We start from the raw sequence: 22,218 nt of genomic DNA, 5'->3' as shown, positions 1-22,218 counted from the left end.
CAGGTAAAACTAAACTTTTTTCACACAGATTTATGTCAGCTGTAGCAGTGTCAAGTTTTTTAGTACATTATTTCTGTTAAAAATACATTACTTTTTTAATTTATAATGGCTTACTGATACATATTACCTTTCAGCAAAATTAGGAATTTAGGTACTGGCAGACCATTCTACTGCATAATCCTAACCTGTTAAACCTACATGTGCTCTTGACTTGTTCAACAAAATATTGTTCTCTGTCTGGGTTTAGAGACAAGCAGCTTAAACATTTGCTGACACTGAAGCGATGTTCCTTAGTGAACATTTTTGTGAAGATTTTTATAAGTGGGACTGTAGATGAATTTAATAAATAAACTAGCTACTTTCTTTCCTTTCCAAAAGCTTGTGTTACTAGCAGAAATGTTACTTAAATGGTGTTTATGCTGCAACAGGTTAAGCAGCTAGATCAACTCCTAAAGAAAAACTACTTTAAATTGTGGATGATTACATCACTGTCCACAGACGCATGCAGATCATTAAATATAACTTTGCATCAGAACCGTAATTAGCTCCATTCGTCAGTCTTGAAAAATGTTTTAGTACATTTCTCTGGAATTAGGTTTTATCAACGCTTCCTTTAAATGTTTTCATGTTCTTTTAGTTTTTAATTTCTTTTGTTTAACACTCCGGAAACATTTTATATCCCAAAAAATAGCACAAGCTCATCATTTTTCATTCCGTTCTCTGTGCTGCTGTCAACTGCCATTTTGTCAGTGTGCTGTAGGTGAACAAGCCTTAACGGGTCATTGTGGTTGGACAACAGTGTGTAAAGACAACAGCCTACTGGAACAATGGTGGCATTGTTCAAAGCTCTGGGTGAAGGAGTGTGCTGTGTTGCATGGCTGCAGGGCAACACTTACCTTGGGTGGTTTGAAGGGGTAGTCTGGTGTGAAGGCTATGTCAAGGAAAAACACTCCTCCCTCGTACACGGAGCCTGGAGGGCCCAGGATGGTCGACCTCCACTCATAGATGTTGTCTCCTTTGGGACCAGCACTGCATTTATGAAAATAAGGGCAGATGGAAGAAAAGACAGAGGGATTAAATCAACTGACAGGCATTTACACAGGAAAAGATGCTCTAATCATGGGACTCAATCTCTGTGCAGTAGCAAGGGAGTGCATAAATAAAGTGAGTGATTATCAGCTGTTAAATCAGCTGCACAGAGCTGCATTTTGAGTTCTTATCCATAACAAGATACAGAGTATAAAACAAAGACTGTCTGTAAGCCAGGAAAAATGATGAGTATGGTCAATGTCGTGCGTATGAGTGATCTGTCTGGGATGTGCAGGAAGAATAAAATACACACCAACCAACCTATAAACCCAAATACACATACACAGAAACACATAAACAGGAAGGTGTTGAGCAGCAGCAGCAGCTCTGTTTTCTCACTGTTCATCAGTGCTTCACTGTAGGGCAGCTGGCGGCTGCCAAGCTCCATTCATTGCCTTGATTCATGACACACACACACACACCCACACACCACACACACACACACACACACACACACACACACACATAAACACAAACACACACACACACACAGCTGTGAGAAGAGAGCCACTAATCCAATTCTATTTTCTATTGGAATTAGGCCAGATGCCCCTGTCGGTTTCTTGTATTACTTTTACTTTCATCATTTACACACAGAGAGAAAGCCAGAAAGAGAAAACCAGAGAGAGCGAGGAGAGAGAGTGAGAGCAGGAGAGCAAGTGAGCAAAAGCATGTGAGCTAGGCACATAAATGTAAGATGAGAGTGTGAGTGGAGTTGTTCATGTGAAACAGCAGCCTGTTGTAAAGCACCGGGGCCTCTGCAGACCTATTTCTTGTCAGCGTGTGTTTGGACACAGAGAGGAATTATGGGAGCAGGCCGTGGAAAGGATGCCGACATGTTCCCCTGGATGGATAAAAATAGTTTCGAAGAGCGATAGAGCGCTGGAGCAGAGGGGGGACAAGAGGGCCAATAAATCGCTTGGCATGAGGTGATGGCCTGATGTGACTCAGTGCAGAAATCTATGTCTGTGTGCCTGTGTGTTTTAAATACTAATGGTTGTCGAGCAGCACTCTCAGATTTGGTTGACACATTATTGATCTTTTATTTTTCTAACAACTCTGAGCACTAATCTTGCACTAATACAGTAATCATGCTGGTGTTCAATAAAATACATTGATGTTGGAGTGTTCAGACAACATGATCCTTTACAATGGCTCTGGTTGTTCCACTTTCGACTTACGAGATAAACTAAACTACATGGGAACAAAGCTTTTGCAATCGTGACCCTTAATCATTGGAAGGGCTTAAGATATCATGTCAGAGTGGTTTGATTCTGTCAGCTTGAAACTTTACTCGTTTGAAACCTCTTTCTTTTTGTCTATTCCAAAAAGGAATAGCAATGATTAATCAATGAATTGGGGCGGCTGTAGCTCAGCAGGTAGAGCGGGTCCTCTCGTAATTGGAAGGTCGCTGGTTCGAATTCCGGCTCCTTTCTAGCTGTGTGTCAAAGTGTCCTTAAGCAAGATACTGAACCACAAATTGCTCCTGATGAGCAGTTGGCACCTTGCATGGCAGTCTCTGCCATCAGTGTATGATTGTTTGTGTGAATGGGTTAATCTGACAAGTGTTGTAAAGTGGCTTTGAGCGGTAAGTAGACTGGAAAAGCGCTATAGAAATTTGACTCCATTTACAATTAATCAAATTACTTGACAGCTATCAAATACTTATCAATCAATGACTGGTTCTGAGTAATTTTCGTAAGGAAAAAAAGGTGTAACTTTAACCCAGAATTCAAAGGTAGCTCCAGAAGTATAAGGAGCAGAACTCACTGACGCACACTATACTCTATTTAGTTTTGTCTTGGCTATCTCTGGATGTAGTGACTAGCTGCCATAAGCAAGTAGCTCAGGATGGACACCAGATGGGGGCTGGCTACAGCCTCTGAGACAGATACCAGTTCGAAGAGAGGGGATACATTACAGAGGAGATTTACTACAAAGTTGCCCAGCATGTAGAGATGGGATGTTTTCCCATCTTACTCTGCAAATTGAGGATTGAGTTTGAAGGAAGTATGTTTATGAGGCAATTAAGCTCCTCTTGGTTTGGTAAAAGAGAGCCACCTTAATAAGATGATGTACAATTGTATTTTTCTGTTTAGTAAGGGAAATAGACATTTTGTCAATTTATTCTCTTTACTTATTAGACAGAGTGAACTTGTCACAGTCACATCTCACAGTTGAAATCACTGGGCCCCGGTTTTTCAAATAGCAATGTGTTTCATATGGTGTACTTTAGTTTAATTAAGGTTTTATCTTTAATGTCTACCTATCAACATTCTTTTTTATTTGTTTAAGCACTTTCCAGGCCTGTTTTTTAAAAGTGTTACAATAATTGTAGTATTTTAATAATTATTTTGATACTTATTATTAGCCCAATTGCTCTTTTAATTTCTTAATTACTTACACAGAAAAGAACCAAACTGCATGATAAAAGTGCTTTTATTAAAATCATTTAAATGAAATCATTCAGCTTAACGAACCCTATGCAACAACAAGAGTCTTAGAGGTTTATTTGAATGAATATCAGAATGTAATTTCAACTGTTGGCAAACTCAATCCACATACTACCACTGTTGGCCTTGAAAACTCAGTTATTAGTCAAATCTTATTTCAAGGTAGACATTTAAATCGTTCTAGGCCTCTTAAGGTTGGCCAACCACTAATTTTTTCTCTCACTGAGTTCCCACAGTTCAGTCTGCAGCATCTGGAAATGTTTAAAAGTCTGCCAGCAGCATGTCTTTTCTCTGCTCCTGCAGCCTGGTACAAGCTGCTCTGACAGATTTGTAATTCAGGAGAGAAGGATCTTCATTTTTACCACCTGCCCATTCCTCATCATCTATGTGCTCTCTTATTTATCTAAGCAACTTGACTGTCATAATATTCAATACCTGGGGAATTCTCGTTTAGAATATGGGATCTGCTTCAAATATAACTACATTTTAACCAGAGGAAAAAAAATGTTTTTCTAATGAAGGCTGAACGATGATGATGGACCTGGTTATTTCCCACGGTGTCAATTTCCACACTGTACGCCATTAACAATGAGCCTGGAGCACTAAGAGCAGCCCGCTAGAGGGGAACTATAATTAAGACAAGGTTGTTTCTGTAGCCTTTAGCTCTGTTGCAACTGTGAATTCTTTATAAAGTCTGGAACTGTTCACTGAAAAATAAAATGTCCACAAAAACAACAAAAATTCTGCATCTATTTCACAGCTCCATTTAGGATGGTTGTTTTCTACACAAATTTAAAATCTATGAGCATTTCCTAAATAGCCAGAAGCATTGCTGTGCTTCATCCCATCACACACTAACAAGCAAATATTTATATCCTGTAGTAGATGCATCTCTGACTGGCCGTATGGAAGGCATTTTGCAATTACATGCACATAAAATTCTGATTATTTCCCTGTGAATTCAACGGACAAGTTTATTTTCCATCTGTGAAATGTTTGGAATATGCAGTATAAGTCACAATTTATCAATACAAAATGAAAAGTTTCCTTTCAAAATGTTACCGTTATGTTATGCTCAAATCGCTGAAATACAGTATTGATATATGATACGTTAATCAGATTTGGTGAATTGATAGATTATCAGCCTTAAGCATCGTTCAAGCCCTTACTAAGTCTAAACATGAATGACATCTGTCTAAAGCCCCATCACGTAAGCTATCATGTTAGTAAATGTCTTATTAGCTGTGTTGTATCATGCACTTTAATTTAACCTCCTCTGCCTAAGATTAGAAATGAGCCTTCAGTAGGGGGTTCCTGTAAGTCTTTATAGGTCAAATTGTGAATCTTCCAGTTGTTTTTCAAAATATTTCTGTTTAATATATCTCACAGAAAAAAATTGTGTGAAACATTTAATGCTAGCATCAACCAAAGATCTCATTTTCTGTATTAACTGAAAACCTGAAGAAAAAAGCCCATAATGGAAAACAATAGATTAAATGCCTTTCTTTCTCCTGGTATTTGTGTGATTTCCTCTTTTTTCTCTTCTCAATTGTATAATTCAACACAATGTTGGTCAAATTAAAGATGTATTATCATACCTTGGTTCAAATTAAGATGTTATCATCAGTCAGAAACAACTGCCAAAATCAGACTAATGTACATATTTTTATGTATTCAATCAATATCAATTCAGGAACATGTACAGTTACTGCTAATGGCTGCAAATTCCTTCCAGGAAATTCAATATTATCTTACTTTCACTATTGACTGTTGTGCTACACAACACCTTTGTAACACTGCTCCGTCTTTGACCCATACCTCCATCCCACATCTTTGGTAACTCTTCCTGTACACACACATAAAGACACACACACACACACACACACACGCACACACACACACACACACATTTAAAATACAGGAACTTTCACTAGTGGCTGCAGAGGTTTACAGAGCTGAGCTGAGCTAACAGAAAAACTGCAGCCTCGTTTCAGCACATAAATGCTGAATGTGACTAATGTTTAAACTGAGTGGGTGTTTGTCAGTTGTTGCTGAGATAGTAAACATAATCTTCTGTGACAGCTTGTTAGGACATCTCAGAGAAACAGCAGAATACTAACTCACCTCAGCTTATGAATATGTCCCATTGCCTTTTGAAACCTTTATTTAGTGAGGGAAAGTCTAGTGAGCTCTGTGCTCCCTGCTGCAGATTCACACACATTCAGACACACACAATCACAGCTTTGTACTGCTGCACCAGCTGGGGACTCAATGTCCCACTCAAGGGCACCTCCACAGTAGCTGTTTAGGGAGCAGAAAGCATAACTCATTCACTTTTCTGCAGACACACTTTGCCAACCAGTTTGGGGATTTGATGAAAAGGTTGGGGATTTGAACTGTTAACCTTCTCTAACCTCAAGGCGACTGCTGACTCCTCATTATTGAGTGTTAGTGATGACACAATAAACTCGATGTGTGTTTAAAGGATGATGTATACTTTCATTAAAATTGCAAATTATGACAGAATTGGCCACCATAACTTTTGGTATTTTTTGATAAAAGGCACATTAGCATGCAGACATTGGCTTTTGTTTGAATTGTTAATATATGCCTGGGAGGCCTCCCAACTTCAAAGTGAGAAGATAAAATGTATAAAGTTCTTCAGATAATATGCAAAACAATTTTTCTGCTTGTATTATTGCTAATATAAATTTGCAGATGCTTCTGAATCAGAAATAACAGATGATTAATAGTACATTAAATGACTACTATTCAATCACCCACTGTTAGGTCATTCATAGCTCAAGATTAAAAAAAATCTCAAAATTATAACTAAAATAATTATCATAAATTATACTATTGACGCTATTAACAATTATCAAATTTACTCTAATCAAGAATAATCAGTTCCTTATGCTGACTGGCTGAAGTTGTCAAAACAGAATAGGCTCTTAGCTGTAGTTAAACTGTTTCTACCAACTTTGGTTCAGGTTATTTTGTCCCATCAAGCACTGAAAACATCATCTGGTGTAAAGTAACACAATTTATTACTTCTTCTATTCAGGTACTCTCTTACTCTCTAAAATTAGATTGTTCCAGGGCTCAGGTATTGTGTATCCTCACTCGCTAGCATGCCTTAAGGCCACATAACGATAATCAGGCTGATTTTGCTCCGATTTTACCCCTTCCTGACCACGGAAGATTATCTTCTGTCTTATAAGATTATCCCATACGATTATCCGGTGGACTGTGGTGTGTTAAGAGTCAATTTGTCCCGATAATTTGCTCGGAAACGGGTCGCGGCCGACAATTGTAAGTGTTAAACTTGTTCAATATTTATGATGAAAAATCTTCGTGTGTGGGGAAAGCTGACGACTCCTGAGTCACTACTCCATGTGGAACGCCAACATGACTCTTAATGAATGATAATGTTGCTCCCTAACTGCTGAATGTGAAAATAAACAGTTTGCTAACATGTTCAACATATCATCGTGATTTGTCTACATATTGTTTACTTGTTTCCTCTGCCAGCACATTGGAAACAAAAAGTTACTGAAGGTTTAATTAAAAAGGTTACAGAGACAGTGGGTCTATACTGATGCACAGATTTAAATGATAAAAATGAGATCACTTAAATTCAATCAAAATACTGACAACCACTAGTTGAGCGAACTACAGCCACACTAGCAACTCTGTGAGGCGGCACAGCAATTGTTAACTTGGTGATGTCAAGCAAGTGTGTTTACTGTGGTCAGTTAGCATGTTTAAAACTGTTAGCAAAACCATGACCTGTTGATGGCACAAAAAATTAATGTTTGAATGTTTTTTTTTAGCTAAAACAGTGGTGTGTGGTGGGTCCACATTTTGTGTATCTTGTGCAAAATGGAAAGTCTTGCCAAAGGTTTTACACTAATCTACTGGTCTATAGGTACACCAACACATTCAGCATTGCACCAACAATGGCAGGAAGAAGAAGATTGCAAGCAGGCCAATATGGAAGTTAACAAGGCTGAATTAGAAATACTTGAAAATCAGCTTTGTCGATGATGGAAATTTAGGAAACTTATTCAAAACTCAAGTCGACAGGATTTCTTTTCTATGGACCATGAATGTATGTACCAAACTTGATGCCAGTCCATATTCGAGTGTGGACCAAAGACCAGATATTCAGCTTTAGGGAACCAAGAATGTTTGTACCAAATTTTGTGACGATCCATCAACACAAGCAGCAGACTGCAGTCAAGCAATCCTCACAGTCATTAGGACTCATCCACTGGGGAATATCAATATTAGTCTTGACCAAAATGGAGGACTAGTCAACAGAAAGAAATTGTAATCCCTAAAAATATGATGTTGGGTGTTGTGAGTGATTCCGTTTATCTGACAAAATATCGAAGTAAAATCCTGCAGCTGTGTAAGACCGTGATGATTGCTGCAGCATGAATCATCACTTTCGATTCAGGGAAAATGTTTAATGTAGGATGAGTCAACGGTCAACATCAGCTGGTTGTCAAACACAATAACGGTGTGCACATTGATGTGACAGTTATGAAAGAGCTTTAACATTTTGAGGGACTTAGTGTAATTCTTGACATTTTTCAAACAAAAATAAAGTGCCATTTAAGTGCTTTTTTTCAATACTGACGAAAATAAAAGTCTTTCAAATACAGAGGGAAACACTGACAATTGAATACAAACAAAAGCAGAAAAGAAAAAGTGAGGGGGAAACATTGAAAAAGCAGTCTTGGCAGCTCTGTCCAGCTTTGGGACAGCCCTCTGGGACACACTCCAGCTCTGTGAAGCCAATAATAAACACTCTTTTAAAATCTCTGTGCCATGTCGAGACCAGTGGAGCCACATTCCACTACCACACACACACACATAAACTTATGCTTGCAGTGAGGAGGGGGGCAGCACAAACAAGACAGTTTGCAGTTTAAACAGAGAGCTCAAACACACAGGAGCTAATGGACAAACGCATGAGCAAGTGTACTCGGCTTCATCATTTCCCATTCCTTTCATCAGCCTTACTCTCCTTGGGCTGACAAACACACAACAGGTCTCTGGAGCAGCACTGAAGAGTATAAGAAACAGGCTGATTAAGGGCATTGATTGGTTAACATCTTCAAAGGACACACTGTGTTATCTCCGACTCCTCATCCCTAGTGACTGAACGCAGCTAATAATGGGTTGTTATTGAGAACATGAAAGTGATCTGTCGGTTTAATGGTAGAAGTTGATAAAACCAAAGATAAAAAGTTGATGTAAACTCAAACTCAAAACTTCACGGACAAGTAATCAATTCTACACTAGTTGGCTTTGGGTAGACCTGAAAAAGAACTGCACCTTTGGTCCACACTCAAATGACAAAATCTTTGTTGTTATTTTCATCAACGACCACCAACAGGTCAACTAATGACTACTTCTTCCCATCAACTTCTGTTTTACTTAACTTTCAAATGCTAACATGTAAACTAAGGTGTGAACAGGGTAAATATTATAGAAAAAACAAGTTGATTAAATATGAACCATTGAAAAGGTTGAGGTCCTTGTTAAAAAGGGTTAGGTTTATTTTTTTTCAAATACAAGTCTTTGAGGATTACGGAAATCAAAATTCTTGTCAAGAAATACTGCGGCTAGAAATACAGTAGCTTTAGAAGGCACTAACTATTGGCACAAATCACTATTCGCCGCTTGCTACAAAAATGAATTGCACCGTAAAACACATTTAATTATTACATGGCCTGTAAATCGATAAAGTGTGCACACAACTTATAATCTTATGCGCACATGAGATAATAAGTTTTGTGCACTATAAATATTATTATCAGGACATTAGAGGCTCTGTACACAGCAGTAAAACCCGTATTGTATTAAGGGATTTCTGAAAGTCGTGAAGGCATCTTAAGTACAAAACCAGTGATTCCTCGTAGTGATTATTTGTAATTCTTTGGGATGAAACAGCTAAAACATCAGCTTTAAGCAGCAGCTTCACAAAGCCCAACAAACCCCAGTAGTGGAATTCTTGGTGAAACAGCTGTGGTTTCAACAGTTCCACTTAATTTAAGCTTAGAGCAGCAGTCTGTGACCTCTGCACTTAAAGTGGCATCATTTATCATTTTCCCCTGTGGTACTATCATTGATTGCATTAGCAAATCAATTCAGCTAATGAAGCTGAGTGACACAGAGGAGGCCTAACTGTCCATCTCTGTCAAGTCACATACACAAACACTTTTAAAGCTGGGGGGTTGAGAAGGATTTGGAGAAGAGGCATAAAGATGAAGCTGCAATGAAAAAAACAAAAAAGTCTCAAGACCATTGTGATTTCACTGCAGGTTCTTTGTTTGTAGCCTAATAAAGTACCCCGCCTGTTGTTTGACGTTTTTATTTGGATACTTGGATTGGAACAGAAAAAAAATGAATGGGAAAGAGTAAAAAGCCTTTCAGCATGACAGGAATTTGACATCCACTATGCCTACCAACTTGACATACACTATATTGCCAAAAGTATTCGCTCACCTGACATCCCATTCTTAATCCACAGGGTTTAATATGACGCTCAGGTCCGCTCTAATTCATCCCAAAGGTGTTCTATGGGGTTGAGGTCAGGACTCTGTGCAGGCCAGTCAAGTTCATCCACACCAAACTCTCTCTCATCCATGTCTTTATGGACCTTGCTTTGTGCACTGGTGCACAGTCATGTTGGAACAGGAAGGGGTCATCCCCAAACTGTTCCCACAAAGTTGGGAGTATGGAATTGCCCAACATCTCTTGGTATGCTGAAGCATTCAGAGTTCCTTTCACTGGAACTAAGGGGCCAAGCCCAGCTCCTGAAAAACAACAACACACCGTAATCCCCCCTACACCAAACTTTACACTTGGCACAATACAGTCAGACAAGTACCATCCCTCCTGGCAACCGCCAAACCCAGACTCATCCATCAGATTGCCAGATGGAGAAGTGTGATTCGTCACTCCAGAGAATACGTCTCCATTGCTCTAGAGTCCAGTGGCATGCTTTACACTTCTGCATCCGATGCTTTGCATTGCACTTGCTGATGTAGCTGCTCGGCCATGGAAACCCATTCCATGAAGCTCTCTACACACTGTTCTTGAGCTAATCTGAAGGCCACATGAAGGATGGAGGTCCATAGTGATTGACTCTGCAGAAAGTTAGCCACCTCTGTACCTCAGCATCCGCTGACCCCGCTCCATCATTTTACATGGCCGACCACTTTGTGGCTGAGTTGCTGTCGTTCCCAATCGCTTCCACTTTGTTATAATACCACTGACAGTTGACTGTGAAATATTTAGGAGCGAGGACATTTCACAACTGGAGTTGTTACACAGGTGGCATCCTATTACAGTACCATGCTGGAATTCACTGAGCTCCTGAGAGCAACCCATTCTTTTACAAATGTTTGTAGAAACAATCTGCATGCCTAGGCGCTTGCTTTTATACACCTGATTCAATTATTTGGATGGGTGAGTGAATACTTCTGGCAATATAGTGTATCTTAAACTATCTGCGTATAGAATGGTTCCCTTTAAACTTTGTTTTCACCATTTGTTTTGCTATTTGGCTTGCCATCAAGCTTGATTTTTCCTGGAAAAATTAAGAAAGAGACATGAAGTCTCTTGTCATAGCAATGAGATTGGGAATTTTTTGCTTTGAACAAGTCAAGCTGCTAGCTGTAGCAATGTTGCCAATGCCAACAGTAATACCACATGGATACACTATGCTTGAAAAGTTGTATATATCTAATTTAATTAGCATTAGTTTTGGTAATCACATTTCATTCTTACAGTGTAACATCTATATTCTTTATTTTTCATTTGATTGTTCCAACTCTTCACTGAAGCTGAGGATTACACTGAGTGATATTTTCAGACCCATGACCAAATTGTTTATGGATGCATTATCCCAGAAAATGGAACAGCCCCCCCCAACAACAACAACAACAACAACAACAACAACAACAACAACAACAACAACAACAACAAAGATTAGATTTGTTATCTGTGGGCACAAAGTTCTATGGGTTTAAACATGGTTTGGCTGCACCGAATGAGCATGTAATGACTAAACCAAGAGCAGGTGTGTACAGTGTTTTAACTCTCAGTATGTTTGCTTACAGTGTCTTTGAGGCCTTTGAGACCTTACGTCTAACCCGCCAACAGACTGTTATGATTGTAGAAGCACCTCCACAATATTTCTATGCTCAAGGGCACTGCGCAAATGTCAGTGACTCACTGGGGAGTGTGCGGAAAGGCCACACCACACAAATGTTTTACAAACAGGTAAATAAAGAAATATGGCTTACAGACAGAAAGCCACACAAGAGAAGCAATAAATGTAGGCTTTTAGACATTGTTCATGGTTTTGTTGGGAGCCGTTTGTTTGAACTTTCTATTCTTAGATTATTCCCTTATTGTGTTTGACCATGTGTGAACTAGTCTGGTTGAACTCTAAATAGTTAATTTTAATTGTCAAGTGTCAAAAATTTAACTAAACCAAATACAAAAATAGTTTAAACTGTACCTTTGTGTGTATAAGTGTGTGTGTGGATGTGTGTAATGCTCTTTCAAAACTAAAAAGATAGGTTTCTGCTCAGACAACCCCTAAGTAATATTGCAGTTTACCAAGGAACTCATTAGATTGTGATAGCATAGCATTCTCTGACAGGCAGGGCAGATGTGATTCTAAAGACGGACAAACATCCATGTACGATGAAATTCAAGAGAACAAGCCAGCAGGACGTTGTCAGCCTCGTTTCAGTTTGCTGCTGTAAAAGACAGGCCCAAAGAGGACAGGACTGCAGAGGATGAAACCTGACTGGCAGTGTTACCATCTACTTACATTGCAGCCTGGATGGTTAATCCCCACTCCCATTTCAGATTACAAACTAACTGGATTAAAACCTGACGCCGGGTGATACAGCACTGCATTGACTCACGCACATTTCCACTGAACACTTTAAGGGCCTTCGGTGACTTTAAAATCACATTTGTTTTGAAGCAATCTTTCCAAATTGTCTGTAAACAGCTCTCCTGGAGCTTTCAGTTGCATTACAGAATCTTTTTCAACATTTCTCTCATTGATGGGCTCTGCTACAAATTGTGCTCAGCTGGCCAAAAAGCAACTCACTGGTGCTAACGTTGAGGGACAACCCGCAAATACTAGGGCCACAAACACTGATGTATGGCCCAAACATTGGTGGGCAGCTGACTGTGGGACTTGTGTGTCATGGGCTCTACCTTGTTTGCTTTATCACATTGGTTAGAGTTAGTAATAGATCATAGTTTGGATTGAAACAAGTACTATTTAGTTAAGGAAAACACATCACAACTCATATGTTGATTTTTGCTTTAATTTTGGATGTGGTTTGACCACACTTCATACAACCTAGTTACGTTCTCGGGTGCTTATCCTTTTAGCCTTATAGAATTTTTGTGACAGAAACCGAACCTATTTTGGGAAACTGAGATGCATTTATTTCATAACAACTACAAACCACTTATTCAGTCTTTCAAGGCTCTAAGAATATCTAAAAAAAACTCAGCAGGTTGCAGGTATTGACTGACACTGTGTAGTTATAGCAGGTATTATTAAGCCATAAATCTCTGGAGTGGAGGATGTCCTAAGGGTTTGCAGGATTTCAAAGCCTCATTAGCGAACATTAACCAGCATCATCATGTCAGTTTCTTTAAAGAAGGGTAAACTCAAGGTCTCTGGGAATGATCTGATGTAAAAAGGTTTCAGAAAGAGGAGAAATACTTAAATCCCCTTGAGATAAAAGCATTTTTGATTCCTTTGTTGCTTTAGCTAAAAGGACTAAGTGTTGGCTTGCGCAGGCCTTTGTCCCTCCTTACGTGGTTCAGCTATACATTCACAATGCACAAGTTCACTGGCAGCAGAGGTGAAAAGAACAGGTGACAGAAAGGCTGACTGGAGAAAGGTTGACACCAGTGGAGCTCCAATACCCTCTAACCTTTGAATCAGCACTAAACCAGTTGCACTTCCCTATTGTCTTGAACATGTTACCTAGCAACATTACATCCGTGCAGTGACTCTGTTGCGTGTGCGTGTGTGTGTGCATTGGGTGCTGCAAGAGGAATTTCCATGGAAACAACAACAGCAGTACAGACGTACAAAACTGCACTCCGTTCACCTGAAAACTGTTTAGTTAATAGATAAAACATAAAGGCCAATAAAGGAATATATTGTCTCACACATTCATCTTTGCTTATGCCTCATAATCTCCAAATAGGTCCTTCAGGGACAAATCAACAAACATTTAGTTATCAAATTATCCAACAAGATCATATGAAAGGAATCAGGGCACAGATTACCTCCTAAATGTTAGTGACAGCTCATGGGCTGGCATCCAATCTAATACTCTCTCCACATGCTTATTTTAATGATGCTTCAAATAAGAAGTGAGATTTGCATCAATATAGAGTAGCTGGAAATGAATTAGGCCATTCAGGCTTTGCACATGATTTCCTTTGAAGGTGAGCACTGACGGTGCAGTCATGGGAAAAGCTCATCATCCCTAACTGAGTTTCCTCATGTCGTATCTTTATGGAACACACTGGCATCCTGATGGGTCTTTTCACAGAGGATGTAGTTTGGTTAGTGCTTACTTGGTATAGTTCAACACTTGCTTATGGAGGTTAAAGATAAGGAATAGATGAATGATTGAATGGTGACAAGTATCCCTTCAAAATTCTATATCATACATTCTTAAAAATAATAAAGAAATCATGTAACCTTTCCTCAAAGAATTGACAAAAGCACTGTGTGTACAGGTGCCAAAACCCAGGCATTTAATTGGCAGTAAAATTGCTTTGTTATGACAGAAACATTAGCCCCATTGATGCTGCCTTTTCAAGCGGGGAATATTGAGGTTGTTTTTCTGCAAAAGTCGTGAGCCAAGCAGCTCCTGCTGTTGACTAATGGTGATTATGTGACGCAATTTCGAGAAAAAAACTTAAGCTCACATGTCTTTGGTAACTTGTATAGAAAATTAAATCTCCGAATGCAATGTTGAAAAATCACCGCAACCTGGGCAGTTGTGGTGTGGAGGCCAAGCTTCATTGTGATGCTATTGCTGAATCTCTGTCTGAAAAGGGATATTATTTTCATTACAGTATACAGGAAAACAAAGTGCAGCTGACTGATCACTGAGGAAGGAGGGGGATTCTCTTGTTCTGTGTCTTTATATTCTTCTTGTCATTTTGTTAGCTGTGCGGTTTGCTTTAGCTCCAACCCATCCTTCCCTGCTCTCAGTCTTTATGTGCACCTCGCCTTGTTCTACCACATTCTTCTGTAGACAAACTGACAAACTTTTTTCCACTTCCAATAAATCAGCTGGACTGGGAGCAGGAAAAAATGTCGTACTACTTTTCAAAACAGTAAATTGTCCATACACTCACACATTTCTATATTCATTCTTGAATCAGATTTGCTCCCGATAAATGAGAACAGCTGATTGTTGACAACGTACTGTTGACATTTTTCTTGAACACAATTTATACACATCAGGACTTGACCATGTGGAATTTTTGTACATAAGCTGCTTATAGTTGTTGATGCTTATATCCATTCATCAATCAGTACTGGGTATTTGTCGCTATGCATGCTGACAGAAATTACTAGCTCTAGGTATCAAAGACCTCAGGCCATCAAATGTTCCTAATTCCAAGTTCCAAGTCTATCCATACCATTTTGGGTTAGGGTTCATTTTATTGTTATTTAAGTTAAGTTTGTTTAATACTGCATTGTGTAACAAAAAAATTAAAGTGTGGTCGGTAAAAATATTTCAATTGTATTACCTGTACCTGGTACTGAGTTTTGGTACTAAAATCACATTAGATCTAGGAAAAATTATAATTCAAAACACACAGGAGTTTGCACAGTTGCTCCTACTAGGAGATGTGGTTAACAGTTTTTGGAAAAAGCTAGCAAGTAGACCTTGAGTCAAGAATAATTTATTAAATAAAAGATACCCATTTCCAATATTTTATCAAACAAACATAAACATGTTCTTCCACAAAACCCTATTTTCATATAACAAAAGAAGCAAAACATTTGTCAGATGTTAAATGCTGTCGAAGAACAAACGGCTGTACAAGAATTGGCAGAATTCTTATTCAAATAAGTAATCATCTGATCAGAAAATAATATAACATGATGACAGTGATGAGACTTTAAAGCTTTGTTCAACAGACACTTTTCAGTTAGTACTAAAACAGTTAAGGTAACTTGTTATAGAAAACATATTCTTCTGTTTTGCTTTCAAAATTGACTGTCATCGTGAGAGACATCACTTCATGAATGACTTCCTTTCTCAGTAACTAGTTGGCATATGTCTCCTGTACAGCCCATTATGCTGCATCCACAGAGATAATTCAAGCAAATGATAAGGTTGGATGTGAGTCATTTCTCCCTCATATTCTCACACATTCAGACACTTAAGGAAGGCAAATGTGTTTACGATAACCTTTACCGTTGCTGTAGCCTTTAATGGTTTCGATTACACTGTGGAAGTGGTAATTCATTAACCCTCCTCCACTAGCTGCGCAGAATTACAGCCAATAACAGCAGAGAGAGAGAGGGAGAGAAATGAGAAATTTAAGATGGTGAAAACAACACATGGTGATGTTATGCTGTTTATGCTCAGGTTGGGAGAGTGTGTACACCAAAAATGACAGCACTTAATCAACTGCTGTGCTAAATCACAAAACTTCATCATCATATATTGAGCATTTTCCTTCATAAAATGATGCAAGATAAAATCATATCCTCATGATTCATGAACTTAAAAAACCTGTGCTACCCTGAAACCTTTTCTTCTCAGTGAGCAAATGTCAACATTGAATTTGACAACAATCCATTTTCATCCTAACTAATAAACTTCAGTTCAGAGTGAATTCTGTTTTATATACGAGTTGACTGTTCACTCTGAAACAGATATAAGACTGCAATCTTTTTTCTGAGTGTCTAGTTGTCTCTGTGACATTGTACACAAGCCATATTCAAGTCACTTTGTTGAGAGATGCAAAGAGTATAGAAATCTCAATGAATTTCTATTAGGAACTACCATGAGATGGAGGATAGGAAGTGACAAACTTGTACTTTCTGTGAAAGAAGATGTTTTGGGAACATTTCATTAAAATAAGTTAATGTTTATACAAAAACTGAATATTTGTTTTGATCTGTGTGAGATGCTGCCACTCTGTCAACAAAGAGAAGTCATACTTTATATGTAGAAACCAACATCTTGGCAGTATTGCATTTTTTCTCAACAAATGCAGCATTAGAACATACTATGTGGGAACAGTAAATCCAACATTCAGAACTCTGAGAGCATTTCAGATAATGTGCTGATTCATTTTATTTCCCTAGTCAGTGTGCAGTGGAAAAATAAAAATGACACATGGTGGGGTTGTAATGTGAGGCTGTATAAAACTTCACATGCTTGAGTGACTTTACAGAAATGTTCGTACCCCATCTGTGTGCACACACCGGTCAGCAATAAGGGGTTGGGACACCCCCCCAACTGAACATTTGAGCGGCTGACCATAACCTCTTTTTGTAGCATTTTGGCTCCCTTGTTTCCTGTCATGTGGCTCCTCTCTGTATTAAAGGCTTTAAAATTCAAACATTACTAACAAGGGGTTGTAGTTTGGGATAAAGTAGACAGTGGAATGTGAACAGGGGAATAATAAAATTTCACTTTCTGCTCTGCTCACTGCTTGGCAATACTGCTCAATGTATGGAGGGTTCCCCAAATCCTACTGGAGCAGCCAGTCTTAAACAGTAATTGTGCAATACGCTGCAAAAAAAGACCCTTCTTTTTGCCAACTTTGGTTTCGTTCACTGAAAAAACAAGAATGCCAAATTTAGATTTAGATAACACTGCTACAATGACAGTGCAGTTGGGGCAGCCAGTAGCTCCTTAAGTCCTCAATAATTTTTTGATATATATTCCATATTTTCAACTTCAATCCCCTTTCTGCTGTAGCATGCTTTGCCTATGACAGAGATGCATTTATCAGCATCGGAAAAGGTTGTTTGGGTTTGGAATGAGTGCAGCAGATTGCAGGAGGATCTCAACCAGCAGCATCTGCCGAGCGGCCTGCCAGCACAGTGGGACAACACATTGCTGAATGCGCTGCACCGCCCCAGAAAGAGAGGCAAGAGAGCCGGCATTAGGGCAAGCTTACCTGACTTGGACCAGTGGTGTTCCTCATCAAACCCTTTTTATCTCTCAACATTTTAGACAGGCCCTGGAGATGTCACTGACGCCTTTTTTTCTTTTTCCTGGCCTAGGTGATAATATCCACCGTATTTTTGTCTTGTATGGATCATGTTATGCACCCAGATTCTGTCTTGCTCTGACGTCCTAATGTCAAAATGGACAAACAGATAATAAACCACAAAGGGGCAGTGTCGATCATACAGCAAGATATTGTTGGCATAGAGACAAGACACACGTGCAACATTTTTTCTCTCAGCGCTTTTGGGCGCAGCACCAGCACTTTTCCACTTAAATATATATACATATAAAAAATTAAATAAAAAAAAATTAAATGTGAACACGTGCTCCTAGCAACCTGAATTTTATTGGGGCTGGTGAATTTAATCACACAAACCTCAGAACAGTTTTACTGAAATTCAGATGTTAAGATCCCCACTAGCGGAATAAATATCCTTGACCCTGTCTTCTTCTGCCTACATACTTATGAACTCACAGTTAATAAAAAGGGTCATGATGTGATCAAAAAAGACAGTAAGATCTTTCCCCAACGAGAAAGCCTGGATGAATAGAGAGGTGAGAGCTCTTTTCTGAGCCAACAAAGCTGCTTTTAGGTCTTGTGACGAGGAAGCATACAAGACCACCACAGCAAGACTGAAAGCTGCCATTAAGGAGGAAAAGATGAGACATCAGCAGAGACTTGAGAGGGACCACAACACCAACAGCAGTAAAGATTTATGATAGGTGGTTCAAAATGTCACAGGCTACAAAAGCAGTAGCAAGTGTTAGGCCACGCTGCCAGAGGAGCTGAACACAGTTTATGCTCACTCTGATTTCCTCAACAAAGACTCAGCTGTGATGTTCATGTTGCCTTCAGAAGACCAGTAAGTTAATAAGTAAGTAAGCACAGTGGATGTGAGAAAAACTGAATATAAATGAGGCTACTGGTCCAGGTAAAATACCTGGAGCTGTACTAAAAACATGTGTTGATCAGCTGGCTGATGTTATGACTGACATTTTTAACCTCTGTTCCCTCCCGCCTCAGCCATCATTGTTCCTGTACCTCTGTAAAACTCTACTGTGTCTAGTCCTAATGACTACTGCCATGTGGGCTCTCACTCCCATCCTGATGAAGCTATTCGTGAAACTGGTTCTCCAGCAGATCAAAAACAACATCCCATGCTTTCAGAACTATCAGATCCACAAAGGATGCCATATCTACTGCCCTTCTACTACTCAGTCTTCACACATCTGGAGAATATTAACAGCTAAATCAGAATGTTGTTTGTTGACTTCAAAAACTCAGCATTCAACACAATCTCACCATGAAGCTGATAAAATAAAACACTTGAACACAAGTACAACATTCTGCAAATGGATATTGGAATTCCTCAAAATCAGACCCCAGTGAGTTTAGATTGGCAGTAACACCTCCTCCATATTAGTGCTTAACACTGGAGCGCCCCATGGGCTGTGTCCTAAGCCCCCTCCTGTTTACACCATACACGATTATGACTGCACTGCAAGACAGCAGGAGAACTCATTGTGAAGTTAGTGGACAATAGCACAATAATCGACCGTATTATAAACAACAGTGAGGGCTCATTTTGGGAGGAAATCAACAATCGTGCAGAGTGGTGTATAAAGAACAATCTACTGCTCAATGTCAGCAAAACCAATAAGCTGATTGTTGATTTTAGAAGAAGGAGGCAAAGACACACACCCCTGTCTACATCAGTGGAGCAGGTGAACAGTTTTAGGTTCACTGAGAACCTATCTTGCTTATTACACATCACCGCCCTGGTTAAAAGAGCACAGAAAAGGCTCTACTTGAAACATCACAAACTGCCACGGTTCATGACAGCCCAGGACAAGAAGGCTCTACAACGGGTGATTAAAACTGCCCAGAACATTGGTGGTACCATATATGGAGCATCACTGACATTGGTGAAGTGAGATGTCTGCACAGAGCCCAATGGATAATAAAAGATGACGCAGACCCAGCCATAGTCTGTTCATCCTGCTGTCATCCGACAAAATAAACAGCAGTATCTATTGCCATACTACCAGACTACGGAGTAGCTTCATTACTCAGGCCATGAGACTCGTGAACTCATCCTCAACACTCCAAATCAATGTTGCAGGAGTCAAGGGATAAACCTTCAATTCAATAAATCTACCTTGTAACTTTTACCTTGTAACATGACATAGTTCCATAAGCCAGAGAAGCAGGATGTATAACTAGGGCTGAGCAATAAAACAATCTCGATCATTTTCATGATAAAAGTTTCCATGAAAATGATGATACATTTATGACAATTATTTTCCATAGTTATTTTTGAGTCCGTTTTTCTCTAAATTCATGTGGTCGATGCATGTATTTGGCCCATCCCAATCACAAACCTCAGAATGATGGTGGCCACCTGTGTGTGTAGCCGACATGAGAAAATGAGTGGTCTGACTAGCGAAACCAAGTCTGAGGAAACTGACAAAGACGAAGAAATTGAACCAAAGAAAGGTCATACAACATTGGCTACTTGTAAGTAGTTCTGGTACCTAAAGTCTGACAAAGGACAGTCCAGCATTAGGTGCAAAATGTGTCGGCCACCACCAACCTCTTCTATCATCTCAAAAGGTACTGTCCCACAGACTACTCCGAAAGCAGGAGTTTGCGCTATCATGCTAGTGTCAGCCTCCCTGCAAGTAGCCAACAGACCAGCCCTACTGCTTTTACTAGTCAACCTTCAGTTCGACAACCAACAATTGCCGCTGCTTTTTCAGCCATTGCCCCATATGAGAAGGAAGCAAAGCGTTACAAAGACATAACAAGTGCAATTACGCACTTCACGAGTCACGACCACCGCTGTGGTCTGGTCACACGTCTGAACCATAGGTTCAGGTCTTACAGTACAGGAGGCTAATGAAGCTGAATTGAACAACTACCTGCAAGCTCAAGAATGTGCAATATTCACAGAATCCACAGTAAATTCCATATATCATTACTATTAAATATGGCCATATTGCCCAGCCCTATGTGTAACACAACACCGTCCACATCTAGCGTGATGTTTGACATACATGTTGCAGCAGCATTGTTTAGACAGCGCCAAACCATCTCAACAATTGCATACATGGTAATACAAATAATGTATAGTCCCCGTTTGTGGCGGATAATCTTGTCCTCTGCTTGGAGGGTAAGGGGCCCTAGGAGTGTCTCCCCAATGTCATAACATTGTTTTGTAGACTTACTTACTTTTCTTAGTTTAGTTAGCCATCTGCTGCTCACTGCTTTTAAAATCTTCCAGCTTTGGGTTGCACATATCTTTATTCAGTGCTGAAACAGATACTGATTATAAGTAATCAAGGAGATTGATAGTCGATTTTTTGAAATTATATACATTGCAGCAAAAATAAAACTATTAGTGTTAAAACTTAGAATAAGTATAATTTCATCAAGCACAGTAGTTAAGTACAAGTTTGAGGTGCTTTGCTTGAGTATTTCTACTTTATATTTCCACTCCTCTACATTTACTTGATAATTATAGATACTAGTTACTTTGCAGATCGAGATTATTCATTGTCGTTAGGCTATTACTTGTGACGTGTAACCAATCAGGTAGTGTTGTGGGTGGGACACTGAGATGACACATGATCTACATACATACATACATACATACACACACACACACACACACACACACATATATATACATATATACATATGTATATACATATATATATATACATATACATATATATATACATATATATATATATATATACATATACATATATATATATACACACATATATATATATATATACATATACATATATTATAATATATAATATACTACATATGTACATACAGATGTATGATAGATTACATATACATACATATGTACATACATATGTATAGATATAGGTATAGATACAAACCTATACATCAGTATATATATATATATATATATATCATATGATTATATATGTATATATGATATATATACAATACACTATAGTATCACATAGAATAATATAATATTCTATTAGATAACATAGCATATATTATATAATATGAATATATACATACATATATATATATAATATATATATATATATATATACATATATATATATATATATATATATAACTATATATATATATATACATATATATATATATATATATATATAATACACATATATATTATACATATATATATATATATATTATATATATATATCACACATATATATTTAATATATATATATATATATATATATATATATATATATATTATATATATATATATATATATATATTATATATATATCTATACACTACATATATAATATATATATATATATACACATATATACATATATATATATATACAGATAGATATATATAT

The 22,218-nt window shown here is 38.4% G+C and overlaps 1 protein-coding gene across 1 annotated transcript in view; it reads right to left on the bottom strand.

The window, feature by feature from the left end:
• LOC115579309 (ubiquitin-conjugating enzyme E2 E2-like) overlaps positions 1-22,218 on the bottom strand; it is an 88,222-nt gene that overhangs the window by 19,485 nt on the left and 46,519 nt on the right. Inside the window, exon 4 of the mRNA XM_030412819.1 lies at positions 897-1,029. Within this exon, the coding sequence (XP_030268679.1) occupies positions 897-1,029 (133 nt within the window). The remainder of the gene's footprint in view (positions 1-896; positions 1,030-22,218) is intronic.

Source organism: Sparus aurata, chromosome 3 (genome assembly GCF_900880675.1).
Source record: "Sparus aurata chromosome 3, fSpaAur1.1, whole genome shotgun sequence".
NCBI lineage: Eukaryota > Metazoa > Chordata > Actinopteri > Spariformes > Sparidae > Sparus > Sparus aurata.
This window is presented reverse-complemented; position numbering and strand designations above follow the sequence as displayed.